This window comes from Psammomys obesus, unplaced genomic scaffold (assembly GCF_907164565.1).
Source record: "Psammomys obesus unplaced genomic scaffold, mPsaObe1.curated_primary_1811, whole genome shotgun sequence".
NCBI classification, from domain to species: Eukaryota; Metazoa; Chordata; class Mammalia; order Rodentia; family Muridae; genus Psammomys; species Psammomys obesus.
In genome coordinates, this window is record NW_026596143.1 from 11186448 (window position 1) to 11210226 (window position 23779).

Here is a 23779-nt window from a genome sequence, read left to right on the forward strand (position 1 = left end):
CCAGAAAGATAACAAGGAAACCAGTTACAAGGGTGTGAAGACGATCACAAACTTGGTTTCCAGGCTCTAATTTAAGGCTTATTTTATCTGCTGCATTAGTTATCATGGGGGCAGCCTCCTGAGCCAGAATTTCAACATTCTCAGACTTGGGAGGAGTCAGGGCTAGTTTCTGAGGTCAGCTGGGTTCAGTACAGTTCACATGCTAGACTTTCAGTGGACACAGGGGGCACACTTGCCATGCTTTCTGCCTGAGGGTTGACAGCTCCTGGACAACGCTTTGCAAGCCTATCTGTGGACTCTTCATACCAGAGTTCAAGAGAGAGGATGCCAGCACACCTCCCAGATATCTTGATGTTCTGTGTCAGTCATTCTGCGCCTGCGCTGGAGTTGCCTGGCCTTCCGCAGGAACACAGGGACCCACTCCTTGGGATGCGTATAACGACTCTCTCTGTTTCAGGCATAGAGAAGGAGGCGTGCCAGAAGACGGAGAAAGAGGAGCTGGCTGTGCATGTAAGTGCCCAGACTTGGAGGGTGGCTTAGGTTTCTTTCTGAGTTTGCTTAGGAGCCCACACTAATTTGATAAATAAATTCCGGCTATATTAGGTGACGAGGGGAGGAAGCGGTGTGTGGCTACCTAGGAGGCTCAGCGGGTAAGAGTGCCTGCTACCAAGCCTGACCACCACCGTTCAATCCCTAAAGCCCACCGAAAGGATGGAAGGGGAGAGTGGACTCCGCAGGGTTGTCCATTGACCTCTGTGTGCGTGCGTGGTACACGTGCCCACACGCATACATATTGTACACAGCTTCCTCTGCAGAACTCACAACTTATGCCTAACGTCGCTTACAACAACCACTAGCCCCATGTAACTACTGACAGCCTGAACTGCTAGCCTGAATTGAGGCACCTTGCATCATGTGAAATACAACCAGCTTTGAAGACCCGGGGACACAAGAAGGGAATATTTAATATTTAGTAAATGTCTCAGTAACTTCTTATATCGACTCCTAGTAAGGTAACATTTTGGATGTGTTGAGTTAACTATGCTATTACAATCAAAGTTGGAATGGTAGCTCACACCTCGTATGCAGTACTTGGGAGGCTGAGGGAGGAGGAATGGCCCCAAGTTCAAGACCTTCCTAGATTATGTAACAAGGGTTTTAGTTGCTTTTCCATTGCTGTGATAAGAGGGCACGAACAAGGCAACTTGTAGAAGGGCGGGCTTATTTGGGGCTTACAGCTCCAGAGTCTATGATGACGGAGCAGAGGTGGGCACAGGGCACAGCCATGATGGTGTAGCAGAGCAAAGGGAGCAGGTGGCGGACAGCTGGCGCTCACAAGCTAGAAGGAGAGTTCACTGGGGAAGCCACAATTCTCCCTCGTGACACATCTCCGCCCTCCGGGCTAACCCTTCCCAAAGAGCCATGTGAAAACCATCAGGTTTTAGCACTGCTCACCTGATCTCTCCTTTCTGGCACCTGATGCAGCTCGGGCCCTTAGTCTTCCTTAATCTATGCTGATTCCTCAGTCTTTGTCTGCAGTTTCTGTTTTTCAGTTGAGACAGGGTTTCTCTGTGTAGCTTTGGCTGTCCTGGAGCTCTCTTAGTAGACCAGGGTGGCCTCAAACTCACAGAGACACACACACACCCGCCTCTGCTTTTTGAGTGCTGGGATTAAAGGTGTGTACCACCACTGCCCGGCTGATATGAGGAATTTTCTTCCCTCATCTTACCACCTTATTCTTTTGAGACAGACTCCCCCGATTAAACACAGAGCTCACAGATACGGTTAGCCTGGCTAGCGGCTTGTTATGGGATTTCATACTGCCCCTTCCAAGTCTAGGATCCCAAGTCGGAGGTGCCCTGCCCACCTGGCATCCAGAGTCCAGTCCTCCTCGTAGCAACACACTGGCTGATCCCAGCCCCTGGAAGGTTGTTTCGTAGAAAAAGGTTTTCAGTTTGTGGTCCATAATGTCTCTTTGGAATTAAGCTCAGTTTGTCTGTCCTTTGTACAGATAAAACAGAAGTGTTGCTTGTGTGTCTTCGTGTGTCCCTCTCTTGGTGGAGTTAGTTGAGGCCACTTGGCTAGGGTGGCACCTGTCAGTCTCCTCCATTTGTGTGTTAGAGAAAGAGAGAGGTTCTTGCAGATGAGGTCATCTGAAGGGAAAGACAGTGAGAAAAAGCATGCATTTCCTAAGGAATCGTGAATAGCCTCAAGCAGTTATGCAGCTGGAGGGTAGTATGCAGAACATCAGCAAGGACTAGCTCCTGGGGGTGGGGGAGCACGGACACCCCTCTAGGAGGTTTGGATTTATGGAGTTTGAAGCGGGGATGGGAGGGAGGCGGAGAGAGATCAGTCAGACAGAAGAGTTGCTCTGCGACTTCAGCAGAGACAGGGTGGCCAACACATGGGTTATAAAAGGAAAACCAAGGGTGAAGTCAGCTCAGAGCCTCCTCCCTGAGCGTCGAGGTGGTCAGCAGAGCTGTGAAAGCAGCCTCGGAGGGGCCTCCTTCTACCCAGCCCGCTGCACTGTCTGCGCTGCAGACCTGGACTGCTCGCTCCTTTCCTCTCACAGGCAACATCAGTGGTTTCTATGTTCAGATTTAGGGACAGCCTAGCTCCTCTTCTTGAGCCACTGGCCCCAACAATCTTTTCAAAGATGACAGCAGATTTGTAGCTACTCCTCCTGTTCCTAGACTTGGTGACACACCATGTGTTTCAAGGTATATAATAAAAATTTAATATATGTTTATGCATGCGCGTGTCTCTATATGTGCTATTAGAGACAAGGTCGCAGTAGGTAGCCTGGGCTGGGCCTGAAACTAGCAGTGCTCTTGTCTACCCCTGAATGTGTCATTTCCAGAATGCGCTACCATGCGTAGCTTTCAGAGTAATGGATTTAGGTATTTTAAACAGAAAACCGGCCTTGTTTTCCCTTGCTTTTAAGTCTTTCATTCTCTTAGGGTGAGTTCACATTCACTGTGGTGTACACGAAGCGTGCAGTTTCCTGGGCCCTCGCCTACCCATGTGGAATTTCTTCGAGCTCTGCTCACCCACGTCTTTGAGTCATGTGTTTGTTCCCCCACCTCCCCTGGAACCCTGTAAGGTTGGGGAAGGTGGGGACCATGACTGTCCTATTGGCTGCTATACCCCGAACTTCTTCCTATAACGCTGCTGAATGGATGACTGACTCAGGATGGATGCAGAGGGAACAGTGGAGCTGTGGAGTTTTGTAGATTTATGGCTCTGAGGAAGCAGCGTCTCATTCCATGCCCTGAAGGCAGTTGCATCTGACATGAGCTCTTAAAAACTCTGGGTTACAAGGGCCCTTAGGACATAGGTGATGAGTAGGTAAAGTGTGACTGGGCTACTCTACTTTCATCTTCTTATAAGGTTGTGGGACGTGGCTGTAATCCTTGTACTCAAGAGGCTGAAGTAGGAGGATCAAGAGAATTAAAGGCTAAGCCAAGCAATTTAGTGAGACCCTGTCTCAAAATACAGTTCAAAAGGACTCGGGTATACCTTGAAAGTAGAGGTCATGGCACATGCTCTCACTCTCCAGACATGGGTGGGCGCAAAACCAAATACAGAAACATTTCAGTCCTGACTAATGTACAGTGTGGTATAACATGAACTCGTGTATTCATAAAACAGTGCGCAATTATCTGTCTTCATGTAATTCACTCTGGTATCTCCTGGATGTTTTCGTATGTGTATGCAGATTGTTTCTTCCTTCCTCCTCCTCCTCCTCCTCCTGGTTCTTGTTCTTGTTCTTCTTGTTGTTGTTGTTCTTCTTCTCTTCTTAATGCTCTGTTTTGTTTGAAATCTGAGCCACTCTTAAACTTCCAGGGGCCACTGGTTGCGGCCTCTAAAGTGGCAGGGAACTGAGCTTCCCTTTGATAGGTCCTCTGATCTCAGTGTGATAATGGGTGGGGCTACAGTTTCCTCATCCCTGCTGTCCATACCCTTGAGAAGAAGAATCTATAGTTAACTTCCCAGTCACTCAGCCACAGACCGAGCAGCCTCCAACTGTCTCATGAGAACAGCGAGGGGAATAGCGCCAGAAGGCCAGAGGGAAGTTGCTACACAGTGGTAAAATGAGCTGCTCATTAACCCCTCTGCTGTCAGAACTCACGCATGGGTGTTATGTGGCATCCATGTACTTGAGGCCATCACCACAGCTGAAGTTCATGGTGATCCTGAGTCACCGAGCTGGTAAGATGAAGGCCAAAGGCCAGAGATTTGCCACGTCTGCCTGCTTAGGCCTGGAAGTTGGTAATATGTATTTGCCAAAATGGTTAGACAGATACATACAAGGCATCAGTATGTGAGTGAAAGGGTTATCACTGTTCTTGAAAAATTATTTGCAGGGACACATCCCCAAAAAAAACATGGGGAAAATGAGGCCCTGAAACATGTTTCTTTTATGCCTTGGATTCTCTGGTAACTGACCGCTGGACAGTTACACTCCTTTCACAAGAAGAAAGCTTTCCTAGGGGATCTGTGCCTCTGATGTAAGCCCGCCCAGCTGGTTGTTAGAGCCCTTTTCTTTAGTATGTACTGCAACTAGACTGCTTGTTTAGAGCCACCCTTCTCCCATTTCTTCTGCAAGCATGTTTTCAAAGGGTTTATCTGTTCTGTGCTGAGGAAGTTGTTGAGGGATATTTGGGGTTAAGTAGCTGGACAGTGACCATGTTTAATACACCCCCTGTCCCACAGGGACTGCTGGAGTCCTCTTCAGAAAAGGCCCCCGTGTCTGTGGCCTGTGGGGGCGAAAGCCCCCTAGATGGGATCTGCCTCAGTGAAGCAGACAAGACTGCCGTGCTCACGTTGATCAGAGAAGAGGTAAAGTTGTTCTTTTTCTGTCTGCAGAAGGTGCCATTTCTATTGGCTCGCCCTGCCTCAGTCTGCGAGTTCCTGTTCTCTGTGGTTTGTGTGGCTCACAGAAAGGGCTCCCCATAGGCTTCAGTACTTACCGTTTTCTGTGGAAACTGGAAGACCCTTGTGCTTCTGTCCTCTGCTTTGCCACGTGTGCCCTTCCCTAAGAATTCTAGGTGCTCAACAATGGGAGTCCACACAGTCAGCCCCCCAGTTTCTGTACTGTGCTCCTGAGGAGCCTCTGTCCCAAACAGACATTGCTACAACTTGAAAACTCTAACGGCCCATCACTGGTTGGTTGCCTTTCCCTTCTGTCACATTCTGGACTGTCTTTTGCATTTACTTTTTGTGTGTAAGATGCCAAATCGCTTTTATATGCAGCACACAATAAGTCGAGAAGCATTTCAGCTTCCCAAGCTTTCTGAAGTAATGCTGCACTATAATCGGGGATGCCAGTTAGCCCAGTGGTCAGCACTTGGGATCTGTGTTGAGGAGACTCAGAGCCTTGTCAGTGAGAAGAGTGGCTGTGTCTTTCTCCCAAGAGCTGACGTTGAGGTGGCAGTGTAATAGATCTGGGGAAAGCTGTGTCTAGTCAGTTGAAGCACACAGGGTAGCCTGTGGGTTTTTTTTTTTTTTTTAAGATTTTTTTTTTGTCTGTGTATGCCTAGTGCCTGTAAAAATCAGTTAAGGCAGTTGTAAGCTGCCATGTGGGTGCTGGGAACCGAACTCGGGTCCTCTGCCAGAGCAGCCAGTGTTCTTCAGTCTAACGCTCTCCCAACTGAGCTATTTCGGCGGCCGGTGCAGCCAGTGTTCTTAACCCCTGAGCCATCCCTCCAGCCCCATCTCTCTATTCTTGAGATCCTTCCTATAAGCACAAAAGTAGAAACTGTACGATTTAGGAAGAAGGGAGTCCCTAAGGAGTATAGTGAAGGGGGCCACTGGGTGCCCATTCCAGCCCTGTGCAGGACAGGCAGAATTGAGACATGGAGTAGAGAATTCTTCCCTCCAGCTGCCAAGAGCGTCTCGCATATCAGAGCAGCGGGACCTGTCTGTCCAGGTGGACCCAGTGGGGTGCGCCCCAGCCCCTTCATTCTGTCCCACTCCTTAGCGAGCCCTGAGGAATCACTACAGAAAAGGAGTGTGCATCCGAGTGTGGCGGTGCGCGCCTGTAATTCTAGCGCTCGGGTGGCTGAGGCAGGGGGATCACAAGTTTAAAGCTGACCTAGGATGCATTCTCCCTCAAAATAAAGACAAGGAGATTGAGAGGAATTGCAAGTACCACTCGAATTCGTGAGGGAGCTCTGCCGTTCACCCTCCCCTGGTGGTACCACCACCCCTACCATCCTGTGTGGCTGAGAATGCGCTTTCCCAGACGTCTCTGAACATTATATACAAACATGGAGATGCCCTGTATCCCTAAATGTTATTTGAATATCTGTGTCAGACTTGGTCATGTGTTATTTTTCCGTTTCCAATAGATTGATGAGGTAAAACAAAGCTTTATTATAATCTAGATAATCACTAAGGAGATTGAAGCAAATGAGTGGAAGAAAAAATACGAAGAGACCCGAGAAGAAGTCTTGGAGATGAGGTTAGCCTGGTGCTGGGGTGGGACGTGGGTGCCTTTGTGCATTGTTAGTTCAAAGAAGCAGTGTTTTCTTGTCACAAATCAGTGGCTGACAACATGAGGGCTTTGCTCTCTGCTCCATACTTTGAGGTTAAAAACATGAGCAAATGGACTGGAGAGATAGCTCAGGGGTTAAGAGTACTAGCTGCTCTTCCAGAGGTCCTGAGTTCAATTCCCAGCAACCACGTGGTGGCTCACAACCATCTAGAATGAGATTTGGTGCCCTCCTCTGGCGTTCAGGTGTACATGCAGACAGAACATTGTATACATAATAAATAAATAAATCTCAGAAAACAGAGAAAGAAACATCAATAAAAGTGGTAGTGGCACACCTCTGAGTTCTAGGCCAGTCTGGTCTACAAAATGAGTCCAGGACAGCCAGGGCTACACAGGGAAACCCTGTCCCCCCCCCCCCCAAAAAAAAAAAAAAAAAAAACAAGAAAAGCCAAAAAAAACAAAACAAAACCCAATATAGTCTGGGCATGGTGGTGTACAGCCTTGATCCTCAAATTCTAGGACAGAGGCAGGTAGGTCTCTCAGTTTAAGCACAACCTAGTCTACTTATCAGGTTCTAGGGTAGCAAGGACTACATAGAAAGGCCCTGCCTCGAAAAAGTAAAAGTTGGGTTTGACTAGTTATTTATTCAATTACAACTTTTTTGGGTTAGTTAGAACATCATATCCAAATAGAACTTTTATTACTCATAAAAGGCATATAATTGCCTTTTAAAACGAATAACAGAGCCGGGCATGATGGCACATGTCTTTAATCCTGGCACTTGGGAGGCAGAGAGAAGCGGCCAGCCTGGACTACAAAGTGAGTTCCAGGACATCCAGAGCTACACAGAGAAACCCTGTCTCAAAAAACACAGAACAAAAAGAGTAACAAGTCTATTTTAAAATATCCACTTGTAATAAACAATAAGAAACGTTACTAATACACTTGATGATGGAGGTATTGAAATCAGATTGGACTTTCAGTCAAAAGCTTTTAGCTTTCAAACCCCTGTGATCCCACACTCTGGAGACAGAGGCAAGAGGATTGTCACAAGTTTGAGGCCAGCCTGGGATTTACAGAAAGTTCCAGACCAGTCAAGGCTACACATTTGTCTCAGATTTGTTTAAAAATAAAAATAAAGGCAACCTTCTTTTCTTCTTCTTGTCCAATCTAGAAGTTTATGAGTCATTACATTACTAAAGATAACCTCAAAGAAGAGGAAAAAGTGTAAACCTCACCAGTGAGTACTGGAGTACTGAAGGAATATATTTTTTTAAAGATTTTTTTTATTTATCTTATGCATGTCAGTGCTCATCTGCATGCGCACCTGCACGCCAGAAGAGGGCAGTAGAAAATATAGATGGTTGTGAGCCACCATGTGGTTGTTGGGAATTGAACTCAGGACCTCTGGAAGAACAGACAGTGCTCTTAACCACTGAGCCATCTCTCCAGCCCTGAAGGGATATTTTAAACATGACCACTGTAATTTGTGGCTACTGCATACTTGGTTTTGGAGAACTTCCTGGTTGGCAGTCCAGGACTGGGCTTGGAACAGCCCCACCATTAGTCAGCTTACAATACACCACCAGGACCCTGGGTTCGGAGTCCAGCTTGATGGACTCACCAGAGAGGCATAGCTGCAGGGAAAAGGGACCAGCACTGGGTGGGCCAGAATAACACTTGACTGCATGCAAGGCTGACCCAAGGGCTTGATCTTTAAAATACGTGAATAAGTGAAAAGTTCTGGGGAATAGGACAGAAGCTAAAACTTGTCACTGAACCAGAGGGAAAACATCACTTAGGCAGATAGAGCCAGTAAAGGCTGAAGTTGGTGTGGGTCTCATGGGAAGGGCCCTGAAGGACACCTTTAATTTAAGAAGATTGTCTCACGATATTTAAATAGGTACGTAGAGTGGGGTGAGGTGGCGCGCGCCTGTAATCTTGGCACTTTGGGAGGCAGAAGCAGGTGGATCTCTGTGAGTTCAAGGCCAGACTTGTCTACAAAGTGAGTCCAGGACAGCTATAAGGCTACCCAGAGAAACCCTGTCTCAAAAAAAAAAAAAAAAAAACCAACCTTAAAAAGACACTGTGATCAAGACAGTTCTTTGGCTGCGGTTGTCTCTTCCCAGGTGGCTCTAGGCTGTGTCAACTTGATAGTAAAAGCAGTTCACTAAGTATGAGATTGTCAGGTGCTTTGGACTTCAGGCTTTAGCTTGGGTCGAGCACTTGGCTTGTGTGAGACTACAGGGTCTTTCCTAGCACCAAAGACAATAATCCCTTTTTATTTCATTTCTTCTCTTCCTTTTTATCTCACGCTAAGAACATTTAACCTTCCAGAAGTTTAGTAAACTTTGTGCATATAAAAAAAAGTAAAGAAAGGAGGCAGAGAAAAGATAATGGTTTATATATGTGTTGTTTCAGATAGCATTCTCTGACTTCCATTTTAAAAACAAGGTTTGTTATATCAATAAATTACTTTTTTTTCTTATTTAGGAAAATTGTGGCTGAATATGAAAAGACGATTGCCCAAATGATCGGTAAGGAGAAAGGGTTTTTGTTGTTGTTTTGCTTTTTGAGCATGGGCCGTAGGCTGCTCAGATTTCTCTAACAAGAGACAGACACTTGTTTCTTGCAGTTTTGAAATCTGGAGTCCAAAGCCAAGGTTCTGGCAGATTCTGTGTCTGGAAGGGACTCTTGGTGCCTTCCTACTGTATTACATCATTCCTGGAGGAGATAGCTAGCTCTCTGGTGTCTTATTTTCCTTATTTATTTTTAAAGATACATGGGGTTGTTTTTAATTTATGTGTATGAGTCTGTGTGCACCTACCTACTTGAGTTCTTATGAACCAGGAAGTCTTATGAAGCCATGGAAGTCTCGAGAGGATGTCAGACCATCTGGAACTGGAGTTACAGGTGGTTGTGAGCTGCCTACTGTGGGCACTAGGAGCTGAACCTGGCTCCTCCACAAAAGCAAGACATGCTCTTAGCTGCTCAGGCATCTCTCCAGACCCTCTCTAGCTGCTGAAGAGTGATGTGTCATTATTGTAATATTGTGGGAAACCATGTGGTAATTTATACATGGATACAGTGGCCAGCGATTAAGCTATTATAGTTAGCATTTTCATTTCCTTAAACATTGCAAGCCAGGTACATAGCACTTCCCACACTCAGGAGACAGAGGCAGACGGATCTTTGTGAGTTCAAGGCTAGTCTGGTCTACACACCGACCAAGTTCTAGGCCAGCCAGGGCTACATAGAGAAACCTGTCTTTAAAAAAAAGAATAAAATGTCATTTCCTGGGGATCATTCAAATTTCTGTGTACTTTTTTGACTTAGCTCATTTAGCTTCCCTGCCCATTGAAAACATTTAGTATTTGTCTTCCTGCATCTGGCTTATTTCATTTAATATAGTGTTCTCTGGGCTATGCTCTTTTTTTTGAAAGGTACATACAGATTCTGTCCTCATGACTCGTTTCCTGTATTAAGTTTCTCACCACTGTGACCAGAATGCAAGATTATGAACAGAAGAGAAAGGACTTATTTTGACTCAGGGTTTCAGAGAGATCAGTCTGTAGTCACTCTCTAGAGTTCAGTCTCTCGGTGCCAGATGCTTGGACAGAGCGCGGTGTTGGTGGGAGAATGTGGCCCAGAAGGAAGGAGCTAGGGCAAGACAATGCCCTTCGCAGACATCCGCTAGGGTAGCCTCAGAGTCGTTATAGCCCAGGCTGGCTTTGAATTCAGTGTTCTTAGCTTAGTATGCCAAGTACTGGCACTCAATGTGTCCTTTGTGTGATGTCACTGCAGGTTCTTATTTCCCTCCACCAGACCCAGCGAGCCTTTCTAGTAACGGTGACCAGACTGTATTAAATTTAAATCCTTATTTAGTTGCCGTTTCTAAGGCTTGGCTCTTCCACGAATCTTCTCTGATCTTGTAGCATTTAGGTACTGAGAAGATTTTCCCGCTGCCCACAGCACCAGTCGCCTTCCCAGCATAGCCTTGCCCTGGCCGTCTGCCCCGGTCTCTCCTCTGAGAGGCCACTCTGTTAGTGGCTGTTTTAAAATGTTGTTTCTTAACCTGGCTAACACCAAATAATTGAGCCTGGGCTATTATATTTGTTTAATAAGCTTTATAGCACAAGAATTGAACAGTATTTATCTATTTTTAACCCTCTAAGCTAATCTGGCTCCCTCCCATTGTAAATCCCTGAGATATTTGCTTTTATGGCTTTCTCTGCTCCAGCTGATCTCTCCTGGACCTGTCCTCAGGGCTGAATTCCCCCTCCATCCCTTCCTCCCTTTCTGTCCCCCCCTTTCTCCTCCCCTCTCTCTCTTCCTTCTTTCTTCCCTTCCTCCCTCCCTCCCTCCCTTGGCTGACCGGAAGTCTAGCCCTATTCTCTCCCCTGCTCAGTCATTGGCTGTCAAGCCTCTTTATTATCTTTATTATCTGGGAACAAGTGGGGAGCAAAGTTTAGACAGGAGATTTTCAGAACAAGGATTGCAACCAAATGGGGGGGCAGGGAGGGCACAAGGATCAGCATTTGAATCTTTACAGTGCACAATGGCAGCATGCCTTCACCACTCTGAATGCCAGCTTTGTCCCCAGCTCTCCCATCCTGCTTGCTTCCCCATCTCTTGTCATTGTGTGTGTCCTCCCACCAGAGCATGAGTTCTTGACAGTGGGGACACCTCGGCCATGCCCCCCCATTCCAAGGATGCTGTTTGGCTCACCCCAGTCGGTGTTAACATTGCTCCCTCTTACCTGTGATTCCAGAAGATGGGCAGAAGACAAGCAAGACCTCTCAGAGTTTCCAGCAGCTGACTATGGAGAAGGAGCAAGCACTGGCTGACCTCAACTCTGTGGAAAGGTCCCTTTCTGATCTCTTTAGGAGATACGAAAACCTGAAAGGCGTGCTAGAAGGGTTCAAGAAGGTAGTGTGCGTGTCCTTTATGCCTTTGTCTCCAAGGTATTGGTACAGTATCTTGCCATATGGCAGAGTGGCAGGTGGTCTTTTCTGTGGTGCTCAGCGCTGTGGGGCTTGTTTGTTTTTCCCTCTCATTTATTTCTTTTATTCACTTTACATCCTAGGACCCCCCCCCCCCCAAGGCTTGTTCCTTTTTGTTCTGGCACCTTTTGGGTACTAGTAAAAGCTGAAGAGGTCTTAGTTCACTGAAAAAAAGTCTAAGCTGGGCACTACCGAAGAAATGAGGTTGGGTCATTCAGTTGTGTACTACCAGACAGGAGTATTGCAGAATTCTTGTCCTGGTAGGTCTGCCAGAGGGCCTTGTCCACGAAAAGCTTTGACTGATGGATGAGGCTTGTGAGCCTGACATCAGGAAACTGAGGCAGAAAGATTGCAAAGCCAAGGCTAGTCTGGGCTGCATAACAAGTTTCTGTTTTAGAAAACCAAAGAATATAAATGAATAAACAAAGAAACAAATAAAAAGGAAGGAAGGAAGAAAGGAAAGAAGGAAAGGAAGGAAAAAAGAAAGGAAGAATGGATGGGACTGGCCAATCAGATAAGATAGATGGCTGGCTGGCTGGTGGGTGGATGAATGGATGGGCGGATGGGCAGATGGGCAGGCAGGCCTGGCTAATAATCTAATGCAGCGCTTGAGAAAGTAGCTGCATTAGGAAGCTGAAGCCTTGTGCAAATTAGTACATGGAGAACCTGTACAGGCTTTCTTCAGTGGGGTTGTATGAGCCATTCACGGGCTATGAATTAAGTGCATCCCAATTAAGCACGCTTTCCCTTAAAACAAACAAAACGAACAACTTTGTGATACATTGTGCAGGAGAAACAAAGAGACATACATGTTTTGTTTTGAATTTTCACTTTGAAATAGAATGAAGAAGCCTTGAAGAAGTGTGCTCAGGATTCCTTAGCCAGGGTTAAGCAAGAAGAACAGCGATACCAGGCCCTGAAGATCCACGCAGAGGAAAAGCTGCACAGGTAAGCACTTATAAATGTGTGTTGCACTTGCTCACTGTGGCAGATGGAAGCTGACACCTTTTTATCTACACAGTAACATACATCACACCTTTTGCTATCTGTCTCCTTGCTTACAACCTCCAGGTTTGTGTGTGTGTGATTTCATTCCTCTGCGTGGTTAAAACATTACAAAGTATATACAGGTGTGTCTGCACACGGCATCTCTTAGCTCTTCAGGGTTGGAGTCCTGTGTCCTTCTCACACGTACATTCTAGTCATGCTCATTGTCTATCCGTGTCCGTGAGAACCTTCTTCCTGGCATTTCTGTGTTGGAAGGTCCCCCCTTCGGTGGCCCGTCCTGCTGGACTTAGTGATTATTAAACCTCTGGTGCAGAAGTGCTGCAGAGAGGAGAGCTATAGACGGCCCTTTTGTGCCTCTTCATGACGAAAGATGAGGAATTGGGGAGCAGCAAACAGGTGGGATTACAATAATCCTAAATACTTCCTGTTTGGCCTTATTAGACGCCCATCAACTTAGCCCTTCCACAGTGTGTAAGAGTGTGTTTTCCCTAAAGCTCTGCCAACGGGTCAACTTTTATGTTACCTTCAATGTAACAGCTTTCTGTGGGGTTTGGCAAACAACATAGCATTTATTTTATTCAAAGTAGCTTTGATTTACATTTATCTTAGTAAAATTAAGCTCACTTCAGCCGCTGTCTGTTTAAACACTTACTTTACCATGATTTACCTTCCTGTCCTAGCTTAATGTGTTTTGTATGTTAGGGGCACTGGCTTTCATGTGAACTGTAATTCACTTTCCAACATACTATTTGTGTGTGTGTGTGTGTGTGCGCGCGCGCGCGCGCGCGTGCGTGCTCTCTGACTCTGTTTATGTGTATGTTTTAGATTGTGGCTGTTTTGTTTTGTTTTTCGTGTGCTGGGTTAAACCCAGACGTGTTATGACCTATACAAAGAGCTCTACTGTGGAGCTTTCTCTCCAGCCTTGCTTTGTGTTCTGATGAGCAGAAACATGTTCCATTTCAGTTTTTCTGAGTCAGGGTCGTCCGGTATAGTTCAGGCTGACCTTGAACTTGCCTCGGCCTCCCAAGTGCTAAACTTAACGGCAAATGCCACCATATCCAGCTCATGAAAAAAATACTCAATTCGGTAAGAGTCACTTGGTTTGTGGTTTCAGCGTCCCCTGTTGTAGTGATAAAGACTTTCCTATTCTAGGTTATGTCCAGCTCTCCCGTCTGGTGGTTTTGTGACTTTCGTTTTTTAGTCCTGCAGTCCAATATCTCATTTGAAAATTCACCGCAGGGAATGTATATCCTCTCCTCCTCTTTTTAAAAGATGCAGAACTCCCTGTGTACCCCTGACTGGCCTGGAACTTGTCTCAAACTCAGAGCGATCCTCCTGCCTCTGCTGGGGCTGAGGGACATGTGGCATCACAGTCAGCTTCCACCCTAGATTTTAACTACAGAGTAATACTGCGGTCGGTGTTCCTCCCTGTAAAAATCTCCTCCCACTTTCTTACGACCTCTTATTACGGGGTCATTGTGCACCCTTGTGTTGTCTTTGTGCTTTTACAAACCATCCCGAATGGTTTGGCATCTTTTTGTTGTTGCTTTGAGATACCTATCAAATGAGGCTACAAATTTCCCTTTTCAGGTAATAACATGTTAGAGGCATTTTCCAAGTCAGAGTACACAGCTCAGTCTAACTCCCTTGCTAGGCGGTAGGACCTCTTTGGAAAGTTTCACTTGTTTTTATTTTATGCATTGGAGTGTTTGACCTGCATCACTTGCACGCCCTATGCCCGGGGAGGCCAGGAGGAGGTGTTGGGTCCCCAGGAAGCGAGGTTGCTGCTGGGTCCTCGGCCAGCACAGCCAGTGCTCTTAGCCACTGCGCCACCTCTCCAGCCCCCATAGCTGCATTAGCAGTGTTTCTTTGAAGAGTTAGCTAAAAACGGCTACTGTGTCACAGGTGTGTGTGTTGCAAGTGTTCTTCATTCCCCCATGGCCCCCACCCTTCCATAGCACGCCGCCATCCTGTGTTTCTTTGCATTCTTAGGACAAGACCGAAAACTATACTGCTTGACCACGGAAAGCTCAGTGATTTTGTCATGGTATCTGCTTAAATCCAACAGAACTCAAACACTAGCTCAATGCAGATGACAAAACTTTATTCTAATCAAGCCAATCAATCAAGGCTACAGAACAGACTGAACTGCGACCCTGAAAGGACACTGTACAGCATATTTAAAGGATGAAACCATAAAGCTGAGAGGGGTGCAGGGGTAATGGAGCTAAGGGGTTGAGCAATGGAGTTACCACCCATCAGGATAGGAGTAGGTTCCTGGGCCTGGGACCATGAACTTAGTTTGACACTGATAGCAAGATGGAGAGGTTGTCCTTGAAATGGCTGGACTCAGACAATTGTCTGCTTACAAGTTGTCCCTGAGATGTCTGCACTCAGACAACTGTTTCCTTACAACTGACGCTGTTCAGATATTGGGAAGGCCCCAGCTCCCCTAGGGCCTGGGACCTTGAATTTAGCTTCTCTCTCTGATTAAATGGAGTCTGAAAGTGAAATGGTAGTACTTGGAATGAGTTTCTTCTGCTTATCCCCAACAATACGACACCAACACAGCATGCACAAGATCCAGGCTCCAGCCCCCACCCCACCCCCACATGCCACACAAAAAGCTCATCACTTTAATTTGTACGTCTCTTATTAGCGGTGAGGTTTTAGCATCTTTTATATCAATTAACCGGATGTTTATTTAGTGAAATGTTTCCTCTCACACTCATTGAACAGAATTACTGCATATGAGATCCTGTCAGCAAGGAATGTTTGGCCCTGCAGTCTAAGAAAAAAGTTAGACTGACATGGGTGCTTTACTGTAGAGTGGCCTTCTAGTCTGTGTTCTTGCCGATGTCAGTAGTTAGTACCCTGTGTTTTTGTCCTTTCCTCATGGTTAACCGTGTCCTTTTTATCTCTTCTGCAAATAAACCCAAAATACCATCACAGAGCCAACGAAGAGATTGCTCAGGTCCGCTCAAAGGCGAAGGCTGAGAGTGCAGCTCTGCATGCCGGGCTCCGGAAAGAGCAGATGAAGGTGGAGTCCCTGGAAAGGGCCCTGCAGCAGAAGGTACGCAGGGTCCTCCATGGGAGGCACCCCTCATTGACGGGGAGCTTGGCTGCTCTCCTCCTAATGCGGCCCACGCCAGTCCTCCGTGCACCTAACATTACGGTCCCGGAGGAAAGCAGCCCCCTTTTCACTCAGACACTCCAGGCCATGCACATCACATTATTAACCAAGGGTAAGGGGAGCCACCAGCCACAGGTAGGGTTCAGAGGGGGATGCTGTGTTTTAACAATGTTAAGTGTTCCCCAGACGTTGTTAACAATGTTGGCTGAGCACACTGGGACAGGGCTGTAATCCCAGCACTCAGGAGGCAGAGGCAGGCCTGGTCTACAGTGAGTCCAGGACAGAAACCAACAGTAAGTCCTGGACACTTGCATCCTTAGTGTCACAAGGCCACCTCTCGTTCCTGCTCTGTGTGTTTGCATGGCATATGAAGCATCTTTCCGTTCATTGCTATAGGTCATCAGTTCAGAGCAGATTACCATGTCTAGAGACTAATTTGGCTCCTGTGACTTGGAGCTGTAGAAGCCCCTTAAGTGGGTAGAGGCCGGAAGTGCTTCCAGGTGTCCTGTAAGGATAGGACAACCCAAATCAAATCCCAGCCTAATGTAATTGATGCTGAGAAACTGAGAGTAGAGATAATGTCGCCAGGCTCAAGGCTGGCTGCTTGCCATCATACATGCCAATGAAGCAGAGAGACAGGGTGTTGAGGCAACTAAGGCAATTTCATCATGAAGGCAGCATGAGACGGTGGGGCCTCTTGCCTAGGCTGAGTTGGGAGGCGGGTGATGGTGTTCCAGACCGAGGCCTGCCCCTCACAGTGCCTGGGCTTACTGGTACGTATTGGATCCTAACCCTTGTCTCAGGAGGCTTTTCAGGAGCTGCATATGCGCCCTGCCGACTGGGTTACTTGCTAAAACACAAAGCATGTGGATTTCACTCAGTCCCCCAATAGTTTTCAGACTCGAGTCGGAGTCAGAGTGTCACTGAGTGAGCGCACAGCAAGGCAAACCTGGAGAGAGAGAGAAGCAGTGAGGAGCACAGCTACTCTTTAAAGGAGGAATTCTCCCGCGACAGTGAGGGGTCAGCGAGAGGGCCCGCTCAACAAGAGAACCAGGGAACTATGGGCAGGCTTCAAGGGGGCTGGTGGCTCTGCCACCCTTGGCTCCATTTTAGTGCAGCATGGTGAGCACAGGCACACGTTTTGATGGGTAGGAGGCTGATGGATAGGAGGCGGCTGCCTTCCTTTCCCTAAAGACTGAAATGTGGAGAAGTGGAGAACCGCTGGGGTGTCTAGGGAGGGTCTAGCCACTAGCTCTCCTCCCAGAACCCAAAGCGGCCTGCAGAAAGCATCCTTTTCTTCTGTCTTTCAGAATCAAGAGATTGAAGAACTGACAAAAATCTGTGACGAGCTGATCTCAAAGCTTGGAAAGAGCGAATGAGAGCCCCCCCACCTCCCCGTGAGCCGTGCAGGTCCGGGTCTGGCTGCTTCTGTCGTGACCACGTTGTTATCTTGCCTTATCCAGAACTAAGCCTAAGCCCTCCCTCGCTTGCAGAGAAAAATAACTTTGTCCAAAGCACACGCCTGCTTCGCCGCCACTGCAGCTGGAGTCACAGCAGAGACCCGGGGCCAGGCTGTCTCCTTCCTGTGACAGGCTGCCGGGGCTGGTGTGTGCTTCTCCATCTTGAGTTCATCTTGCCGTCATCTTTGCTTTATCCCAAGTTTGTGAAATTTCTAATTTTGTGACAGCTGTGTGGGGTTATCTTCCCAGCACCCGTTTGATGTTTTTATGACCTTTTAAAATTTCAGTGTCAGCAGTTTTATTGGAGGAGGTGATTTGGCCCATTGCTACTAACAGTTTATGGACGAGGCTCCAAATCCCCTTTTATTTCCAGACTCTTAACTCATGCATGTTGGTCTATACATGCTGCTGCTTTTCCCTTGAAGCATATTCAGACAAGAACTTCTAGGGAGGAGCGTAGTTACGTAAGTAAATGTAGACCCTTATTTTGAAACAGGACTCTAGGACAAAAAGCCAGTTACAGCCTTCACAGGGGTTGTCGCTATAGCTCTGCTGGTAGAGTGCTTCCTATATACACAAGGCCCTGGGTTTGTCCCCAGAGCTACAGAGACTGGATATTGTAGTGCATGCCTGTAATCCCAACAGTCCAGAAGTGGAGGCAGGATGATGAGAAGTTCAAGGTCAGCCTGGGCTATACAAGACCTTGCTTCAAAAAAAACCAAAAAAACAAAAACGAGTGGAAGCCTGGTGACATCTTAGCCAGTGGGAGGCTGGGGCAGGAAGATGGCTTGAACCCAGAGTTTGAGGACAGCATTGCAAGGCAACACACCTGTCCTCAAAATTCAAACACCCAAACCAAAATTTGAGTCAGGGAGGAGAGGTTGAGGAGATGAAGGCCAGGGGATGTAGACTTCATGTCCAAGGAAGATTTGCTGTGCTGCCTGTTGCCCCAGTATCTGGACACCCCTGGGCCCCATCATGAGCTTACACTGAAAGCAGCATGTGCCGTCAGTGTGCATAGCAGCGTGGGCCTCCCTCAGAGCTGGCATTTGATGCGTGTGCCCACCTGGGACATGCCAGATAGTCTCTAAAGCAAAGTCGGCTTTTCTTATCTACTTGAAAGGTTTAGCTGATCTTGTTAAAAGACAGGACGCCCGCGAAGGTCCTTGGTTCTCTTGTGACAAGTGTGGCACACTTCAGAGACTTTAAAACAAATGTTTTCATGTGCATTTATGAAGTGCATACGAAATGAGATGAGCTCTTAAAACAGGCAGTTAAAAGTGAGTAAAAAATGTGACTTATTACCCAAATCAGCACACTGGAAACATTTTAACAAAGACAGCTTGAGTGCTGCAGAGGGCTACCCAGACAGAACAGAATTCTGTGGACTCATCCTGGACTCACACTGGGGAACACTGACTCCTATATAGAAATTTCCCACATTGGTGCCAGTCAGTTTCTTTCTGTTTGCTCAGCATAACCAAACCCATTCGTGTTTTAATGCATTTTTTTTTGCCTTAATTTTATACCCTGAGTCTTCATGATAAATATGCACTATTCAGCACACAAACATTTTCCTCCTTGTAAGACTGTTGCATGAGTTAACCCCAGCGCTGAGCTGGGCCTCGTGGAGAAGCTCCGTAGATCTTAAAGACATTATCCCCTTAGCAGTGAGTGACTGTGTGGTGTAAACGTTAGCTCCAGGGACGGGAGTAATGTCTTTTCAAGCTAGAAATGACATTTTGTCAATATGCATTTATTACAATTGGTGCTTAGGTTAGGCTGCATCCTGAGGCCTACTGTCTTAATATTTTGTACAAAAACACAAAGGGACAGAAGTTACTTGTGGTTGGAGAAATAGCTTGACAATCATTTGGGCTCTGAATTCAGGCACAGTGGCTTAATGTGAAGGCCATAGCCGTGGGCACAACGTCAGGTTCAAGTGTCTTCAAGGGATATAACCAGCATCAGCTTAGCCCTCTTCCACAAGGAACGTTAATTTGCATTTCAAGAGACACTGTATACCTGTTAGTCTTGACTTGTCTTTAGTATGCAAGGCTTAGAGCAATCTGCATCGTAAATCTATAGTCCTCTTAGTCCCCGATTCCTTTTCTTCCCATAGTGCTGGGACTGTACCCAGGGTCTTGAAGATGCTGAGCAAGTGCTTTGCCGTGGAGCTACAGTTCTGCCCCGGCCATCTCTTTAAGCTTGTATGTTTTAAAAACATCCCTTGCTGTAGGATACAAAGCAGAGGAGAGGCGTGGTGACCGTCCTTCCCTGCCACACTGGTGGAAGAGACCCCTTGAAAAACGGGCCCTGCTAAATGAAGTTGCTGTACAGGGGGCATGAAAGAGCCCTTTAAGCAATGTATGCCAATGGCCTCGGAGTCATCGCCATTACCAGGAAATGGTCACAGCTTCTCTCTTGTGGATACTCTCCAACAAGAGTAAAAATATAGCTTGCACAGCTGGCAAATGAAGACAATATACTAGGTAAAATATATTTGTTTTTCTTTTAATTAAGTAAACCCTAAAAAGCTTTTTAGCACACTAGAGAGTAAAAATATAGTTTTCTTCAACACATGCTGGGGGCCAAATTGTTTTTTAGGCAGTTAAAAGCAGGGCAGCATGGTGGCACACAACTGTGGTCCTAGCACCCTGGAGCAGAGGCAGGGACCCAACACCCAGGCCCGACTGGGCTGTACAAGACTTGAGAGCTAGGGTTGTGACTTAGTGGTAGTGTTTGCCCCACAAATACCAGGTGGTGTTGTCAATCCCCCGCACTGTGAAAGATATAAAAAAATTTAAGCTCAGAAAGCAGTTTGGGAATATTCAGTGATCTTGTTGAGACTCTCAAGACCATTTCTTTAGTTCTACTTCGCCAAAATGTAGACAGCTTTTCCCTGTTCGTGTTACACAATGACCAGTTTACCCTGGATTGGAAGACAGTGCCTGCTCTGTTTGGAGACTGGTACCATACTTCCCTGAACTTTGTGCACGCTGGCGCTCAGTGCTCTGGTGTGGATTCAGGCATCTCCCGAACCAGACCAAATTAGGAAGTGTAGAAGCAAGCTGTTGGGAGTGCTGGTCTGGCAGCCTGAAGCTCCTGGCATCAAAGGGAGAGCCCTGCCTTTACATTCAGGATTGCAGTTTAAGCTAGACTGTCTCTCCAGCCAGTAGCCTTTCTCACTGGGCAGCCCGGAGTCGACCACAGGAGACCGATGCCCTCACTTTCAGCAGAGACAGCACATGCTAGACAGGGCAGCCTGCAGCCCGTAGGCTTCGGGAGTGTGGCTAAGATCAGGGCATACTGAATTGGGAGTGGTATGGAGCTTTTGAGGCCACTTCCGTTGGTGATCGGTCATTCCTGCTGGCTTTGTAGGCCTGTGACTCTCTGAGCTCCATCTCAGGGCTTTTTAATCTTCTTGGGAAGAGAGAATGTAGGTATTGAAAGAGTAAATAATTCAGGCAAAGAATTTAAAGATGTATATATTATGAAGAATTTTAAGGTAACAGATTACTCTTTACTTACTAAAGAACAGACAAAGTCTGGGAATCCCAGAACACCAAGCCAAAGGTCAAAGAAACCATCTTTCAAAAAAGTTTTAACACTGAAAAGTTATTTCAAGGAGACCAATGTCTGAAAAGGTTTGACTGGCCTCCAGCTTCCAATTATTTAAAAAAAAAAACAATTTACTAGGGCCAGGGATGTAGCTCAGTTGGTGACACACTTGTTCAGCACACGCAAGTCCCTGGATGCCCCCAGTGCTGGGGGGAAAGAAAAGAAACATTTACTACTAATCCTTACGGGTCCCACGGGGAGAGTAAAGGGACAGATGTACCGGCTCTTCTCCCTAGGGTTCTCTTCTGAAACAGAGCACAGAGTCCAGGCAAGCACTTGGCGTCGCAGAGTCTAAAGATTGTACTCCTACTAGTTCCCATGCAGATGCAGCCCCTGTCTGTGCCTTCAGCACGCATTTAGTCTTGGACAAATAAGATTCCCCAGGAATGGCTCTTAACTATACTATGGTTTCAGCTTTATGTAGACACACATATTCCGGCTGTAGTTCTGACACGGAGGCGCTGCTGCAGCGCCGGCCCCAGGCGGTCTGTGATGCTTTCACTGCTCAGAGGCGGCGAGGCAGGCTAAGGTATAACCCGACCCTTCCCCGTGTGGCGTCTTCACTCATAGAGGGTCGGGATGCCACTCCGCCCTCCTGCCTTCTCGTGGTATGGAACACGCTGAACAAGAGCGCTGCCCCTTCCCCGAGTAGCCGATTCTATACTCGGGAATAATCTCCATGAATACTTTCCAAGTGGTCACAAGCATCTGGACCAGCCGCGTCTGATCCCAATACAGGGTGGTGTGTGGGTCGTACCTGCAGCCTCAGCCTCGCCCTTTGCAGCCCTCGCACGCGGCAGGACTCAGACACTCTGTTCCGTCTCCAGGCAGCTTTCCAGGGTTGCCGCTAGTGAGTCTGTGCTGTGTCTGCCAGTAGATACCCACTGTACTAACGTGCCAAGTGTTTCTTGCACCTCTGCTTCCATGTTTCCCCTCCTCCCAGTGCCCCAGAGTGCGTGAGGAGCCCCTCACTGGGGGGGGGGGGGGGGGCCGTGCACACGGCACTGACTCCTGTTTTCAGGGCTGTGTTGTGTGGAGTAATCATCCTCATAGATTTTATACACATAGTAATTTCCCTTTTTATATGTCAGGTAAATATTTGTAAAAGTTATACTCACACAAAAGAAATTATTATGATAATTACTAATATATTTTTTCCATGTTTCATTGCCTGAATAAAAACTGTTTACCACTGGTAAGCCTGGGTGTGTGCTGTTTTCCTGGTCAGTTTGTTTTATCCGTGGGTATTTGTGGAAGCCTCTCTCTTATGAGTTCCAGCTTTCTGCCTGAAAATAGAAAACATGACATTTCTCTACACTCGTTTTCTGGGGCTTCGTGCGTTTCGCTGGGCTTGTAATTGAAAGCAAAACAAACCGGAATTCAGACCTCACCATAGAAACCACCATGACCGTGTCTGTGCAGACAGAATGTTTGCTGAGTGGTCTCACTGAGAGACTAGTTCACCCTGGTGGTTTCCAAGTCCACAGAAACCAAGTTCCTCCAGGCTTGCTGAAGGACCTGGGGTGGGTTAGAGCTGTGTAGAAAACAGTAATGTTTCATGTGCTTTCTAAATTAGTACAGGAAAGACTTTAACCTCAGGCTGGGCCAGCTCTGCACCTAGGGGTGGGCCAGGGTAAAGCTGGAATAGTCCAGGGACCCAGGACGCTTCTGTACCTGCTCTTTGTGAGGCTCTGCTGCCTGTGGTGGTACTGAGTTTTAGTGGTTACTTCTCACCAGGGTGTTCTGACTGCCCTCACAAGTCTCATTTTGTTAGCATTACTGGGAAAATAAGATGAAAATTAACCTTAGAGAAGACTATCCCTATTTTTACAATCAAGAATAGGAACCGGGCATAGCGCCCCATGCCTTTAATCCCAGCCATTAGGAATCAGAGGCAGGTGGATCTCTTGTGAGTTCAAAGACTGCATCATCCATCTATTTACACAGTTCCAGGACAGCCAAGGAAGGCTCCAGAGAGACCTGACTCAAAAACAGCTTTGCCTGATGGAAAGCTCTGGCATGGAAGGCTGAGGTAAAGCCTGGCTGATGGCGGAACACGCGGGCCTCTCTAATGCCTTCATTTAGGTGGAGAATACTAGCAGAGAGCTGAGGTTCTGGAGTTCACAAGTTTCCCTTTCAGAAGTACTGCCTATGAACCAAGATATTCCCATGTTACAAAGGTGGAAGAGTCTGGCCTTAGGTCCCAAATCCACATCCATGTCTAGGCTACATGCCATGCTCTACTTTTTTTTTTTTTTTAACTTATGTGTATGGGTATATGGTGGTTTCAATAAGAACGCCCACCAAAAGCTCATATATTTGAATGCTTAGTCACCAGGAACTGGTACTATTTGCAAGGATAGGATTAAGACCTGTGGCCTTGTTAGAGGAAGTGTGTCACAGGAGTTGGGTGTTCAGCTTTCAAAAGCCCCTGCCAAGCCCAGAGTCCTCTCTGTCTCTGTCTCTGTCTCTGATAATGGACTGAAACTCTAAAACCACAAGCAAAGCCTCCCATTAAATGCCTTCTTTTATAACAGTTGCCTTGCTCATGTTTCAGCAATTCAACAGTGACTAAGATAGGGCATTTCATCTCCGGATATGTCTGAATATCATATGTGTGCCCCAGGAAGCCAGACGAGAGTGTTGAATCACCTCGGATGGGAATTATGGGTGGTTGTGGGCCACTGTATAGGTGCTGGGACTCAAACTCGGGTCCCTGGAAGAGCAGCCAGTGGTCTTAACCCCTGAACATCCTCTCCAGCCCCAGCCTGCTCAGCTTTGGGCCTTCCTTCGCTTTTGTACCCAAATGATAAAGAAACTAGGGTTATGTTCTCCCTAAGTTCTCTCCTAAGGACCCAATGTCATTCTGGCCAGCTGAACCAACACTGCTATGGCTCCAGAAGATGCTGAACATCTCCCTGAGAGATGTCCCCCGAGATGGCCAACCTCCATTTCCCACATCCCAGCTGCACTGAGTTCTTAAGACAAAAATGAGCCACAAACACTCAGCTGTGAGACTTTGTCTAGAGACGTCTAGAGTTCTGTTCTAGACGTC

The 23779-nt window shown here is 47.0% G+C and overlaps 1 protein-coding gene across 5 annotated transcripts in view; it reads left to right on the forward strand.

The window, feature by feature from the left end:
- The window catches only part of Tacc1 (transforming acidic coiled-coil containing protein 1), a 105842-nt gene extending 83928 nt beyond the window's left edge, over positions 1 to 21914 (forward strand). For all 5 annotated transcript variants that reach the window (XM_055593301.1, XM_055593303.1, XM_055593299.1 and 2 more), the window contains 8 exons: positions 458 to 510; positions 4717 to 4842; positions 6390 to 6466; positions 8993 to 9036; positions 11271 to 11428; positions 12344 to 12450; positions 15463 to 15583; positions 16954 to 21914. In XM_055593301.1, coding sequence (XP_055449276.1) covers positions 458 to 510; positions 4717 to 4842; positions 6390 to 6466; positions 8993 to 9036; positions 11271 to 11428; positions 12344 to 12450; positions 15463 to 15583; positions 16954 to 17022 — 755 coding nt within the window. In that variant the 3' untranslated portion in view covers positions 17023 to 21914. The remainder of the gene's footprint in view (positions 1 to 457; positions 511 to 4716; positions 4843 to 6389; positions 6467 to 8992; positions 9037 to 11270; positions 11429 to 12343; positions 12451 to 15462; positions 15584 to 16953) is intronic.
- Positions 21915 to 23779: the final 1865 nt, after the last annotated feature.